The 13553-nt window shown below is 47.2% G+C and overlaps 7 protein-coding genes across 7 annotated transcripts; 4 read left to right on the top strand and 3 right to left on the bottom strand.

The window, feature by feature from the left end:
- Positions 1-529: 529 nt before the first annotated feature.
- On the top strand, positions 530-2700 carry N7483_009378 (uncharacterized protein; the record flags this gene model as incomplete). Its single annotated transcript, XM_057092805.1, has 4 exons — positions 530-586; positions 643-809; positions 892-1375; positions 1453-2700. 4 exons carry the CDS (start codon positions 530-532, stop codon positions 2698-2700), a joined length of 1956 nt encoding a protein of 651 aa, XP_056943979.1.
- Positions 2701-3015: 315 nt separating this feature from the next.
- Positions 3016-4254, top strand: N7483_009377 (putative oxidoreductase, 2OG-Fe(II) oxygenase family; the record flags this gene model as incomplete). Its single annotated transcript, XM_057092804.1, has 3 exons — positions 3016-3029; positions 3097-3457; positions 3541-4254. 3 exons carry the CDS (start codon positions 3016-3018, stop codon positions 4252-4254), a joined length of 1089 nt encoding a protein of 362 aa, XP_056943978.1.
- A 497-nt stretch (positions 4255-4751) lies between these two features.
- On the top strand, positions 4752-5270 carry N7483_009376 (uncharacterized protein; the record flags this gene model as incomplete). Its single annotated transcript, XM_057092803.1, has 1 exon — positions 4752-5270. One exon carries the CDS (start codon positions 4752-4754, stop codon positions 5268-5270), a length of 519 nt encoding a protein of 172 aa, XP_056943977.1.
- Positions 5271-5508: 238 nt separating this feature from the next.
- Positions 5509-6375, bottom strand: N7483_009375 (uncharacterized protein; the record flags this gene model as incomplete). Its single annotated transcript, XM_057092802.1, has 2 exons — positions 5509-5759; positions 5817-6375. The coding sequence occupies 2 exons, from the start codon at positions 6373-6375 to the stop codon at positions 5509-5511; spliced, it is 810 nt and encodes a 269-aa protein (XP_056943976.1).
- Positions 6376-8503: 2128 nt separating this feature from the next.
- N7483_009374 (uncharacterized protein) lies at positions 8504-9157 on the bottom strand (the record flags this gene model as incomplete). The annotated part of the gene is made up of 1 exon (XM_057092801.1): positions 8504-9157. One exon carries the CDS (start codon positions 9155-9157, stop codon positions 8504-8506), a length of 654 nt encoding a protein of 217 aa, XP_056943975.1.
- Positions 9158-9974: 817 nt separating this feature from the next.
- On the bottom strand, positions 9975-10712 carry N7483_009373 (MSF1 domain protein; the record flags this gene model as incomplete). Its single annotated transcript, XM_057092800.1, has 1 exon — positions 9975-10712. The coding sequence occupies one exon, from the start codon at positions 10710-10712 to the stop codon at positions 9975-9977; it is 738 nt and encodes a 245-aa protein (XP_056943974.1).
- A 674-nt stretch (positions 10713-11386) lies between these two features.
- N7483_009372 (uncharacterized protein) lies at positions 11387-13319 on the top strand (the record flags this gene model as incomplete). Its single annotated transcript, XM_057092799.1, has 3 exons — positions 11387-11434; positions 11506-11837; positions 11900-13319. The coding sequence occupies 3 exons, from the start codon at positions 11387-11389 to the stop codon at positions 13317-13319; spliced, it is 1800 nt and encodes a 599-aa protein (XP_056943973.1).
- Positions 13320-13553: the final 234 nt, after the last annotated feature.

Genomic DNA, 13553 nt, shown 5'->3' with positions numbered 1-13553 from the left:
TCTTTCTGTTTTGTTTTTTTATGCAAGCTGGAGGCGTTCGGATGGTATTATGGACCCGTGGCGCAATTCAACCTGCATATCTCTTATCCACACGAGGCGTTCAAGGCAAGAATGATATGAAATACGCCTCGTTATTGAGTTTTTTTTGTTCTTCAATTCGTGTTAACACACTTAATGATATATCTGATATTTGAATTTCAAATTTGACTCTGAGTCTGCCTTTGGTCTGATGTTATACGTGTAGAGATCCGTTGAAAGAGGGCCAAACATTAGATCATTGTTCATCATCCGAGTACCCAAATCTCAGACTCGAGTCCAGCTCGAAGCCTTTGATGTACTTGAACTTGACAGTGCAAGACAATACTCGATAGTACTCCCTACATCGTACCTGTATAACTCTTGGTGGCGCCGACCCGTGTAGATTGTATGTGGTCCGTGCGCCAAATGGGGAAAGCTGTCCATTCTCCCTGTGCACTTCATTTCTTCCCCACTACTTACTCCATTGCATTCCGCTTGATCAATATTCGTCATGGCTGATGAGGAGGAGCGCATCAAGGCTGAGAAGCTGGCCGCTGCTAAAAAAAGAGTGCGTTTGCCCATCTCTGACTTGTCATTCAGCTCTAATATACTAATGTTTTGCAGGTGGCCCAGCTCCAAAAACAAAAGAAAAAGGCCAACAAGAAGGCCACTCCCGCCACCGATACAGCAAAGGAAGCCGACTCATCCAAGGAGTCCGATCAGGTAGAGGAAGCTGAGGCTGCAGCGTCCACAGCAGACCAACCTCCAGCAGATGACCCCGCCGAGGACAAGTCGCAGGAAGATACAGCCGCAGAGACTAGTACAGAGACACCAGCCGAACCGGAGCCAGAATCAGAATCTCAGCCTGCTCAGTCACCAGAGCAACAAGATGAATCTACAGAATCACCCGTTGAACCCATGCCCCCCCGCGCCTACCTCTCCAGACCCTGAGGCCGACCCGCAACCTGCTCGTTTAGATACCCCTCGCGCAGGCCATGGACGCCAACCCTCGCTATCAATCCAGTCGAAGATGCGCTCTTCATCCTTCCGCAAAACCTCCGTATCCCAGGGCAGCCACTCGCCCTCTCCAGCATCCCTCAAATCGCCCCCGCAGTCACTACCACCCCTGACTGGAGACGGGGACTCAGTGCACGAAGTGTTCCGTAAGCAGTCGACACGGATTGAGGAACTGGAAAAGGAGAATAAGCGCATTGAGAAGGAGCTCGGTGATGCGACGACGCGCTGGAAGAAAACAGAGGATCAATTGGAGGATCTCCGAGAGGCGAGCGTTGATGGAGCGGAATTAAGGGAGAAGCTAAAGGCAGCGGAGGAGAAGGCGGCGAGTATCGAGTCATTGGTATGTGCTTGTGATGAATTCTGGAGTAACTTATCACAAAAGAAATCCTGGACTAATTGTATATTCTTCTCCTACAGAAAGAGGAAATCGCCTCACTACAACGACAAAACTCACAGCTTCAATCCCGGTCACACCGTAATAATGCCAGTGTTTCTATCCCACCTCCATCAGACTCTCCACCGGCTGATCTTGTGCGCCAGCTCGAGTCAAAATCGGCTACTATTGAGGCTATGGAATTAGAAATTTCTAATCTGCGGGCTCAAATCAACTCCCACTCTTCTTCCGATAGTGCGCACGAGACTCAGCTCGCTGCGTTGGAAGGGAAGGTCTCTCAAAGTCAGGGTGCTCTGGAGAAGTCCGAGCGTGAGCTGGCTGATACGAAGCAAGCGCTGACACGGGCATCCGAGAAGGCTGTCAAAGAAGGAGTGGATAAGACCTCTACAGAGACTCTGATCAAGAGTCTCCAGCGGGAGGTCGAGGATCTTAAGAACGAGAAAACAGAGTCAGACAAGAAGATTGACACGCTGGAGAAGAAACTCCAGGCGATGGGTAATCTACACAAAGAATCCGAGGCTCGTCACCAAACCCGTCTCCGTGAGACCGAGAAGTCGGATAAGGAGACTGCTGTTCTTCGGAAGAAATTAGCCAGCATTGAGAACGAAAATCTCCGACTCCGTGAAGAACGTGACCGCATCCGCAAGCGAGATGCCGGCGGAGCAGATGACGAAGCCCTGGACGAGCTCGAAGATGAGGAACGTCAGCGTCTTGAACGTCGCATCCGGGAGCTGGAAGGAGAAGTCTTCGATTTACGCCGTGGTGTCTGGCAAGAGAAGCGTCAAGAACTTGCAGGCCAGCCATTTTCAGAAGAGAACCTGGACTACTCCGCCGGAGACGCCGCAGCTAATGCCTTTGACGACGTTGATCTCGTTGGAGGTCGTCCAGACCACGCTCGTCGTCGTAGTATGGCTCAACAGCAACACCATTCTTCCTTCTCGACTGTTCTATCTAGTGGATTTGCTGCGTTCACTGGTGGTAACAATAACAACTCTAATCGCGCCCGAGCTGGCTCTTCTAACCCACTTCATCATGCCCCTGCAACACGTGGTAGTCTTGAACTCCTCTCCGAAGAGAATCTGGAAGATGATTTCGATGAGGCGGAGTTCAGTCGTGCCCAGGCTGAGGAGGAGGCCCGGAAACGGGTGGAATGGGTCCGTGATACCAAGCGGAAACTGCGCGACTGGAATGGATGGCGACTGGATCTGGTTGATAGTCGTGCTGGTGCTGAGGGAGCCGGTGTGGGAATGGGTGAGATTTTTGAAGTTTAACGTTTCTTTGCACTTTGTGGGAATTCTGGGGAATTCTTGTGTCGTTTCAAGTTCTTGGGCATGTGGTGGAAGCGGCGCTTTTTGAATGTTATATACCAATCTTGTCTACGATATTGTGGAATGAGTAACTTGAATGAAGTTGCATATTGTCATTTCTGGAAATTTACAACGTTTTAACTGGTTTAAATCAATATACTACCTACTCTGATCAGTTATTAGTAACTGCCTAGGCACATTGTGCTCCTCGGCTACCACCTCTCCCCGCATTATGTCAAAGCTAAACGCCCATACTAGTATATAAGGGATTATGAAGAAATGAACAAGACGCAGTACATACCTGAAAGCTCAAATCAGTCAATCTATGATCCCATCACAAAATGTCTTCTATCGATAAAGAGTCAATCTTGAACTTCCCAAACCTCCCTCCATTCCCTACGGACGTCCCAACTGCACCTCTCCTCCAACTTTCACTCGGGAAATTATTATCAGGAGACCCCACCGAGTTCGACCGACTTTTCTCAAAGCATCAGTTGATATCGGATTCTTCTATCTCGATTTCCGGGACTCAGAGCTTGGAGCATCTCTGCTACGAGATACAGATGAGCTATTTAATGTTGGGAAGACACTCTTCGAGTTAAGTCTGGAGGAGAAAAAGAAGCATGACTTCAGTGCTCAGAACTCCTACTTTGGGTATAAGGGACAGGGAGTTGCGGTGATTGATACAGATGGGAATTTGGATCGAAATGAATTCTATAATGTAAGTCTTTATTATGATCCGCATCAATCTTGTGAATTTACTGGCATCGCTATTATCAATACTAAATCAAGTTGTAATTATAGGCATCAAAAGATGATATCTTGGGCATATCGAATCAACTCCCTGCACCAAATATCCTCCAACAGGAAGAAACCCGTCCCCTCCTCAAATCCTTCATGTTAAACTCTCACAAAATCGTTACTCTCATCCTTAAAATCCTAAATGATAAATTGGGTCTTCAACCAAACATACTCCCGAATCTCCATCGTCAAACCTCTCCAAGTGGTGATCAAGTCCGCTGGGTTAAAGCACCCCCACAACCTCTCTCTGATAGAAGGGTAGCGTTGGGTCAACATACAGATTTTGGTTCAATAACAGTTCTGATGAATCGACTTGGTGGTTTACAGGTTCAATTACCTGCAAATGGAAGTGAAGGTGAATGGGTATATGTTCGTCCGATGCCAGGATTTGCGGTGATTAATCTTGGTGATGCCATGGTCAAATTTACTAATGGATTATTGAGATCCAATATTCATCGTGTTAATGCCCCTCCTGGTGCTCAGGCGGATTACATGAGGTATAGTTTGGTTTATTTTGCTAGGCCTGAGGATCAGGTTCTTTTACGCAGATTGGATGGAAGTAATATTCCGGAGTTACAGGTTGCAGAGCAGGAGGTTTGTAGTAAGGAGTGGACTATTAGGAGGGCACTTGGGAGGAGAGTGGATCTGGGGAAAGAGATTGATTTTGAGAAGGCGGCTGGGACTGAGGAGATTAGTCGACGGAGGAACTTGAATTAGAGATGTGAGTGCCAGTGATTGATAGTGTTCAAGTCTCTTTAAGTTGGCAAAATGGCATTTGGGATGATCTCTGTCGTTCTGTATGCACCAGGCTGGGCATCGAAATATAGGGTAAACACATGTATTTCATGGCACCGCGATGGTCAGGGTATGGCTGTATAGTAGACTTGCCGGGATTTGACTTGAAGATATTGATGTCATTTCTGTCTTTGGAAATTCAGTATAGCTGGAAAAGTTAGATTGAGGTCTGGTCTTGGACTAGAGTAATTGGAACGAGGAGTCTATGACGCAAAGGGCCCACTTCAAGTTAAGCCTCCTGGTAGAAGAGAGGAACTTTGCGGACCAGAGGAATTCTTGTATTATTATTTAAAGTCCAGATTGGAGATCTATGTACGCCCCGAAAATCTGTGATACATGCTTGTACCTTTTTAGAACACTGAAGTGTTGTTTCATCCACGTCCAACAACTCGAACCGCTTGACGAACCCAACATCCAACATGCCCGTTCACCCTTCCCTAGAAGGGTCCACATTCGATGCCGACCTGCGTGACCGACACCTGATTTATGACTATGCGGCACAGGACGAGAATGGCAAGCCGGAGACATGGCGATATGAGATGTGGTTCGAAAATGAAGATCGCATCAACTATGCTATCCACGGAGGTCCAATGGCAGGTCGAATCAATTTCCAAACCGCCGACTACCAATGCATTCGACCTGGAGAATTGTGGCAATGTAACTGGCTGGAAGAGACGGGAACTATCTGTTCACTGGTGTATGATATCGCAAGCCGGAAAATCACTACACTGCTTGGTTTCTCCAAAGGGCATTGGGAAAAGGCAGCGGATGCTCACGGGGATAAGCGGAATCCGGAGGATTTTGAAAGATGGCGCGGTCTTGCGAGACTGGGTATCCAGACGGATCGACATATGTTGAGTGAACAGGCTGATATTCTGGAGGATTTCCGAGGTGCCGGGGATTTGAAGCCTGTTGATAATAGCTGGCCCACTTTGTAGCGCTCTCCATGAGTGTGCTTGGTCGAGTGTTGGCTTCATCGGTGACTTCGCATCATCGATGGAGTGACTCCGTATAGCTGATATGCAGCTAACACACAGCTGGGGTGATGGCATGTAAAGAGGATCAGTTGAGGACCAGCTTGTCATACTGTCTTGGAGAAGGAATAAGGCCGTGGCATCTGCCGAGAGAATAAGAAACAAGGGCTATCGAAATAGAAGTGCCCTGACAATATCAATCTCAATCATTGTCCTTTGATCCGGATGGCCCCTGTGGTGCTTGTAGACAGACTAGCTCGATTTGAATCTCATTAGGCGTAAGCGGGGGTTGATCACCAAAGCTAGGGGCACGACTAGCGATCCCCACGGCGACCTGCGAGGCTTGTTGGATGTCCGTCATCTGATCGATATACCAAACCTGCCAAGGATGATATCCCGCGCCTGCCTTCATTATGGTAACCTCTTGCGAAGGGACCTGCTCATATGCAAAATCTAGATGATAGTTCAGTTAGCTTCAGACAACATATCGATGGTTACTGAGAAACCCACCCTGCACAGGGATGGCAGCAACATCGAAGACAGATGCTCCGCAGGAAGGCAACTCAGGCTGGTTGACGATGAATTGGTCCAATGCTGTTGCTAAAGGTTGAGTATAATAATCACCCGATGTAGCGATTTTGAAGATGATGGTCTGTAGAGCAGTTTGGATATCCTGGGAACAATGGGGACCCCAAATACCATCGCATCCGTTATTTGGTCCCGATGGAGTGCCTGTTAGATTCCCCACGCGTAGAGCAATCTCCGAAGTACGGTTCATATCAACGGCGTATGGGTTGATGTTGTTATCTTTATATCCGAGCCAAAATGCTGTCTTTGTCATAGGCCCTTCGCCTTTCCCGTGTAAGCTGGAGTCGAAAGCATAGTATAGGGTGAGAGGATCGGCGAATAGAGGTTCGAATTGAAAGGATACAGCAGCCTGGGCGAGAGGGTCGATGCATCCACTATTCCAGAAAGAGCAGAATTGTGCTGAGCCGCATTGTACCAGTCCCAACGCGACCAAAATTATCCAGAGCTGGGTAAGGCACCCAAGGCCTGGATATAGGGTCATAATTCACGATCGAAAGCAACAAGGGGTGTTAATTATGACCGCCAGAGCGACCGTGTCAGGTCCTCAGTTTAACTGGAACGACGCGCGCAGTGACTGGTCAGCACGACGGTTTCCAGGTTCATCGTCTTCAACGGATCATAGCAGTAGAGCAAGTCGGTATAGGAAGGTTGGAGTGGACCAGGAGGGAAATCTTTAAACAATTATGACAAAACGGCCGACGCTGATAATTATAGCCCACTTATGGCGACCCGAATGCAGGGAAACAGTCCCCGCAGCACTAAGGAACTCAAGTTGACCCTGTCCTAATCGACTGGGTCCGCTTAGCAACCAGTCAAGTCAATGGAATTCACTAGTCGGTGGAGTCTACAACCAAGAGACGAGAAGCAAAGAAGAAAAAAAGGGTCCTGGGAGTGGATTAGAGGGAAATGAAAAGAACCAGTCCCAGTTGTGCAAGGAATGGATGTTCCGGGGAGAAGGTCAAAAACCAGGGAGGAGCCTCGTTTTCGGTGCAGCCACGGCGTTCAACATGCAGGAAATGATCCTAAAAGGGTTGGAAATAATTGAAATAATCCGGAAAATTAAAATAAATAGATTAAAAGGGATTCTCTCTTCCGAGCATTCCCATCAATGGCCGGTGAAACAGGGAGATAAACACGACAGAGTACGAAGTGTACCTCGGGATACCTTCGTTTCTCAGAGTGTGATACTCCAAGAAATGTCGCCTGGATTTTTATTTTTCCCCCCCTTCTTCTTCTCTCAGCATTGTTCATGACTGGAATCTCTCGCATTTTCTTCTTTTCTTTCGCCGAGAACGCGCTAATTGCTCAGTCCCCGCATTATCGCCACTAAAACAGGCAAATCTAGGCGGCGATCCAAGTCAGGGTTGCAGAGCTCAGCAGGGACCAGCCACTCAGATGGCTTTGAAGGCTCGGATTAAGAGGGTCCAAAGGTGCAGCATGCGATCCATTATCCATAGTCTCAGGCCCTATTTGGTCTTGGGTAGGACCCTTGTTGTGGCCCCATTCCCCCTTCCTGTTGGTGGCGCTATTGAACCCTGCCAATTTCGTGTATCTCAGCCTAGAAAAAAGCTGGGCTGGCACAACCTTGAACCTATTAAATCTGTTAATTTTGTTAGACCAAGATCATTGTCAGATTTAAGTTCCCACTAGAAGAGAAAAATAAGGGTTCAAAAAGAGATAACGAGGGGGGCGGAAAATGGTACAAGCGCTGATTTTGATGAGCTCGGGTAGAGAGAAAAAAAAATTCAACCAAACCTTGGATTCACTCAAATTATCTTTTTTTTTCTGGCGCTTATTACGGAAGTATGGAGTATACCCAAATGAATTTCTTGAGTATTCCATACGGAGAGAGACCGCTATGCTTGGCAAGTAGAGACACAGTCTTGGTCACACCGGGCTTTGCGATGCAGATTGTTACTGCATTTACTGCTTTGTGTATCTGCAATAGGCCGTCGATAGTTCCGGCCCTTATTGCTGCATAGCGAATATCACTGCGGTATCAGATCTGAGACGATGATCAGTCCGGGTATTCTCCTGTCAATCACCAGGAACCTCAAATGAATTGCCTGTAAATCCCTGTGACGTAATAGGTTGATCCAATCAACCCACTCGGCGCATTCCGACAGGAGCCCTTACACATATCGCCCTGCGTCATAGATTGGGCTGAGATGAAACATGCTGGTTCTTATTGGTGAGATCACACGGTCTTAGGGATTCCGTGGATATGTCAACTTGAGTGTATTTGCCAATCCAGGTTGGGTCTTGTTGGTACATGAGGGTCTGATCTTGGCGGTTGACTTTTTGGTTGACTTTTTGATGAGAACTTCTCGTACTCGTACAAATTCTAGATAACACTGTCAGCGAATACGAAGACATCCAAATACAAGGCCCATTTCATAAAACAATATTAAGACAGATTGAAATCTGAGCATGATTAAATGCCAGAAGAAAGTTCGTTGGATTCGTTTGCATCATAAAATCATATCTTCCTGTCCTTCACCTCGGGAAAAATAACATGGGGGAAATCAAGAGCTAAATCAAGATCAAAACAAAGCGGAATAGCCGGCTAAGTAGAACAGCAGAAAAAAAGTAAACATAAAGAGATCTTGCTACTTCTTCAGACTCTTGAGGCGTTCTCTAATCACTGTCTGTGACTCCTGGATGCAGCGGGCTAATTGACGCACACGCTCCCTTTCCCGTGTCACGTTCTCTTCAGCGGTGGCAGTAATGAGTTGGAGTGTTTGGATCTCCACAACTTCCTGGTCGGTAAATCTTGAGTGTGGGTCGTAGACTTCGAGATGGGCTTGAGCACTGAGGAGTTTGGTGATAGCCTTCACTAATGGCAGGATATCGGGGATGTTGTTGGAGAGCCATGCAGCATTCTCGGGCAATGCGACTTGACAGCCCCAGATAATGTTCATGGCCATGGCGCGCTGGGAGAAGGTCTTTGAACTTGCTGCCTTCACAGGTAAGCGGTTTGCCTCCCAGTTGATGTGTGGCAGCGAGAACGTGTTTTGTTTCCATTCGTTGTACTGGATCAATTCCATGTCGGTCATCCGTTCCTTGGCGAAGTCTTCGGCATTGTGTCTTTGTGGAGTGGATACCGATCCATTCGTCAATGTCAAGCTGCCACCATTGCGAATAGCAATAGCTAGGCCATCGAGCTTCCTTGCCGTGGATTCTAGAGTATCCTCCGATTTAGGAATCGGCAACATGAACGGGAACGCTTGAAAAGTGAGACGAGCTTGCTGGTCCGGATACATTGTGGCGCCTTCACCACTGCCCTGTTGTGGTGTTATGTTATCCATATTCCGGAGGCCTATGTCTCGGCAATCCGAGTCCATGTAGCCTGAGGGTAGTTGACAGGGATCATGTGTATTTCCTGAAATAGGTTAGCGTGATATTCTCCAAAATATAGGTGAGGCAATATATGCTCACCAAAGTAGGATGGAAAGTGCTGATTTTCTTCAGTGGTCAGTGGTGTTGGTTGAGAAGTGGTGGAGTGTCAAAGTGAGCAAAGTGTTGATGTGATCAGTATAAACTCCAGTGATAGATGTCGGTGCCTTCCACTTCTTTGGGACGTGTCTCCTCACGCGGATGCCCGAGGCATAAACTTGAAATCAGGTGACTACCCCAGATTCAGTACTCACGTATAGATCTACTATGCAAATGAGGTTCAAATTAATATTGAGATTGCAATGAGAAATGCAAAATGAAAAGAAAAAGAAGTCCATGCTGATAAGTTAATACATATTGTACAGATAATTTCATAACTTGGCTCATTCCCAAGTGCGTCCTATGATACAACAATAGAGCAAATGCTTCAGATATGCAAGACCAACAGTGAGTGTTTGTCGTTTTCGAATTCAGAAATCAAACCATCAAAAATATTTGTCGTGGGAGAGTGTCCGTTGATGCCCATGACTCCATAACTCCGCGCTGAAAAGGAAATGTGAAAGAATAGCCTAAAGATGGGTGAGAAGATGCGTTTCGCAATGAGCGAGAACGTTATACCCGGGGGGCCTAATTGTGATCATTGTCGCAATAGGCGTGGTCCTGAAGGGTATTCCCATACACCATTTACATGCGCTTGAGATGTAGGTCCAGCCCCAATGCCTCACGGTCTCGTCGCATGCCTTCCAGGACGCCGACAATTCCACCACTGCGTAGACGTTCGAGCACCACGTTCATTCCGTCCTTGCTCTTCAGCACGGCATCCCGGGTGCGGCTGACTCCAATCAACTCGATGGTTCGCTGGATACCAGCAGTAGACAGCGACGAGAAGAAACCCTTCTTGGGAGCGTCTTCATCTCCATCATGATCCGCCTTCTTCCATCCTAGCAATTTACCCTGGCCGAGTCGAGATTTGAAAGTGACGGTAGTGCGCACGGTGGTTTTTTCCTTGTGTTCCATAGAGAGTCCATCAAGGGCACGAACCTCGTCATCTAAGTGAATGCGCTGGTATCGTTGCTTTTCCACCACACTGAGAATACCGGTCCATTCCATGTTACGCGATTCAGTCTCCATCCAGCCTTCTTTCGGGTCGACGATGGTGGTTTCGAGGATATAACTCTGGCCGGAACTGTCGGAGCCACCCATTCCTTTGGGAAGTAACTTCAAGATACCGGATGGAACCTTAGATTTCTTCAGATGGAGTCGCGTGGTATGGAGACGTTGGGTAGTAGGATCGACGTAGCGATCAATCACATCCGTGGTCAAGACATGACGGGAGTAGGGGTTTGGGTAACGGAGGAAGTAAGCGAGAGAGACAGCAGGGAAAGAATAATCGTAGGTGAACTTGTTTTCGAAGAACTTCATGATGGCGGATTCATGTAGGCGAGGAAAGATGATGCATTAGGGGGTCGTCTGATCGTGACATTTTACTCTTAACGGCGAAGAGAAGATGCTCCGGGTGGGACCGGATGAAATAGTCGGGCCGAAAATGATCACGCGCCTATCAACGATGTGGAATAGTTAATGGTGATGTAAAGAGAAAGATATCACAAGATCCTATTAGTTGGTGGTATTATACTCGGTTTAGTCTTATTATAGGTGTATATTAGACTGAATTAATTGTCATTGATTTAATATGTTGCATCATAATATTATCTCGGCAATCATGTTATAGGCTTAGCCGCTTAGTATTATCCAGTCAACTGGTAAGATTCAAACAATTAGTAGATCTCTACTACTACTACTTGTACTATTTTTACGCGAGTTCAAGTTTGAATTGAAAAAAAAACATTCAATAACATTCATTTGGAGAGGGATATAAGTTTTGCACCCTTAGACCTCATGATGTGATTCGGCCTCGGATGGCATCAGTTCTAGGCCCCGCAAGAAAACTAACCTGTACTTTTGCCGATGACCAGCATAACTTGAAGTTTCTATGTTTTGTTGCTGATACCAGTTGACCTGAGGTCTAAGCCAAGATCTATTGACTTGTGTATGGACTGCAATATCCCTATTTAGCCCTTTTGGGTATCGCCTCCATGGGCCGTGCTCAACGTCCCCCATGCTTCCAATGCCGGTGCCGCAAAGTACGCGATATTAGTTGACATCTACCAATACTAGTATTTGATACATCAGCATAGTACTAATTCAATACTAGGTTCGATGTGATCGCCGATTAGATCAATGTGGAAATTGTGAACGTCTTTCCTTCAACTGCTCCTTTCAAAAAGTGTCGGACAGAGACTCTGTCGTGCGCGCAGACTCCAGAGTCCAGACTGACCACCCTGGCCGACGTCGAGGAATCCAGGCGTGCACAGAATGTCATCGTCAGAAAGCACGATGTTCAGGAGAATTCCCTGAATGTACCAATTGTCAGCGACGACGAAGGCCATGTCGATACCCGGGCTCATCAAGCCGGCTTGGCCACAAGGCACAGCATCACTCGTCACCAGACCAGGACAACGTTGGTCAGGATGGGAATGAAGAGATGTCAGTGTAATTTTGAATTTCACTGTCTAGTTATTCGATACTATCTACTAACAGTGACATAGATCTGGGCAGGCTATCCATCGCAAGGAATTAGAGGAGAGGGTCGATGACTATTTCAAATATCTTTACCCTATTCCTCTATACGCCTTTTTACATGAGCCATCCATCCGACAACACTGTACTGAGGGTACACTGAATCAAAATTTAGCCTGCTCGATTGCTGCTGTGGTCAAAGAGGTCCTGTCACCGAACCCAGGCTACTCGGATGAGTGTCAGCTTCGGATAGCGCAGGTGGAAACACACATCTGGAAGCAACTAGAGAGACCCGACATAATTTGTCTTCAATGTTTACTACTCGTGATTCATTACTTTATCCAAGTTGGGCGATTTTCACGAGCTTACATGCTTGCTGGGCTGGCCGCTAGAGGAGCCACTGCCCTGCGACTCAACCACGAACGGCCCGAGCTGAGTTTCATCGCCCAAGAGACCCGACGAAGAGTCCTATGGGCTTTGAGTTCTATCGATGGCTCGTTCTCCGTCGGACTACCCGAATACGAAACCATCCCCCATGCAGTTATCTACCAGCGACTTCCTTGTTCAGAAGCAGCATTCCGCGACGGCCGGCTTACACTTACGCCGGGTACCAACTGGTTCTGGCGGGGTAACAATGACTCCGCAGAAGGCTGCAGCCTATTTGCGGCGTGCATTCGTGTTGCCAAAATCTCGAAGGATATTATGCGGCTTACGCGGCAGCTTGCTCTTTCGGAACAACCACTCACACAGTTGAGTGGACTCATCCAGGAAATCCAGAACGACCTGTGGAGACTCCAGACAGATGTCGAGCTTTCTTTCCAATACCGGGTTTCATCGCCGGCCCAAGTAGCCCAGATGAGAAGCTCGCGCTGGTTTGTGCGCTATCTTCAGATTTCCATCACCTGGAACCAGGCACATTGTGACTTGTACCGCTTATTCCTACCAGATTACAACGGAGCTGCCCCAAAAATAATCACAGATTCTATCGACCATGATCTCAAAACTCAGGCTCTGGAAAAATGTCAAGAACATGTCCTGAATATTAATTGTATTATTCGTGGAATTCTAGACTTTTCCCCGCTCCCAGTGTTACTTCCACCCTACGTCGCTGTGTGCGCATACCACGCGACCCGCTTGACACTCTTTCTGCCTTGTGCACCAGATCTGAATAGACAGAATAATTGGTCTAGTGCAACCGAGACCGCTGATGTCGCGCTATCCGTTCTAAGGCGATTTTTCGCCAAGTCGGCTGCTGCGGAGAAGATGATTTTGGATATGGAAAATCTGGTGAACTTGTCAAAAATGGGACCTGAATCCGTTTACCAGGAACTTCGATATCCATTGCCACCATTTGATCAGGGTCTTCATCGCCACAGCCACCTGGCTGTTCATAGCCTGATCCGACAGTCTAATTTTATCGATGGAGGGTATGAAATTTATGATGGTTGATTCTGATACGTTGGTCATCTGTTCCTGTACCCGCTCAACCAAACTTCGGCTCTGCTCTGATTTCCACGAGAGTCTAGACTTTCAACCTTAGAAGTTGAAATTTCTCGAATCAATATAGAAGGAGAATGAATTGTGCCTGATCTAGAACATCTTGGATGTTTCAGAGTTCTTGGCTGACGTTCGATTTCTTTAAGAAAATTTGGATTTTATGACTATACAGAGTGGAAACACTTG

This window comes from Penicillium malachiteum, assembly GCF_028827825.1.
Source record: "Penicillium malachiteum strain IBT 17515 chromosome Unknown utg000004l:1.0-4883003.0:1.0-4884900.0, whole genome shotgun sequence".
NCBI lineage: Eukaryota > Fungi > Ascomycota > Eurotiomycetes > Eurotiales > Aspergillaceae > Penicillium > Penicillium malachiteum.
This window is presented reverse-complemented; position numbering and strand designations above follow the sequence as displayed.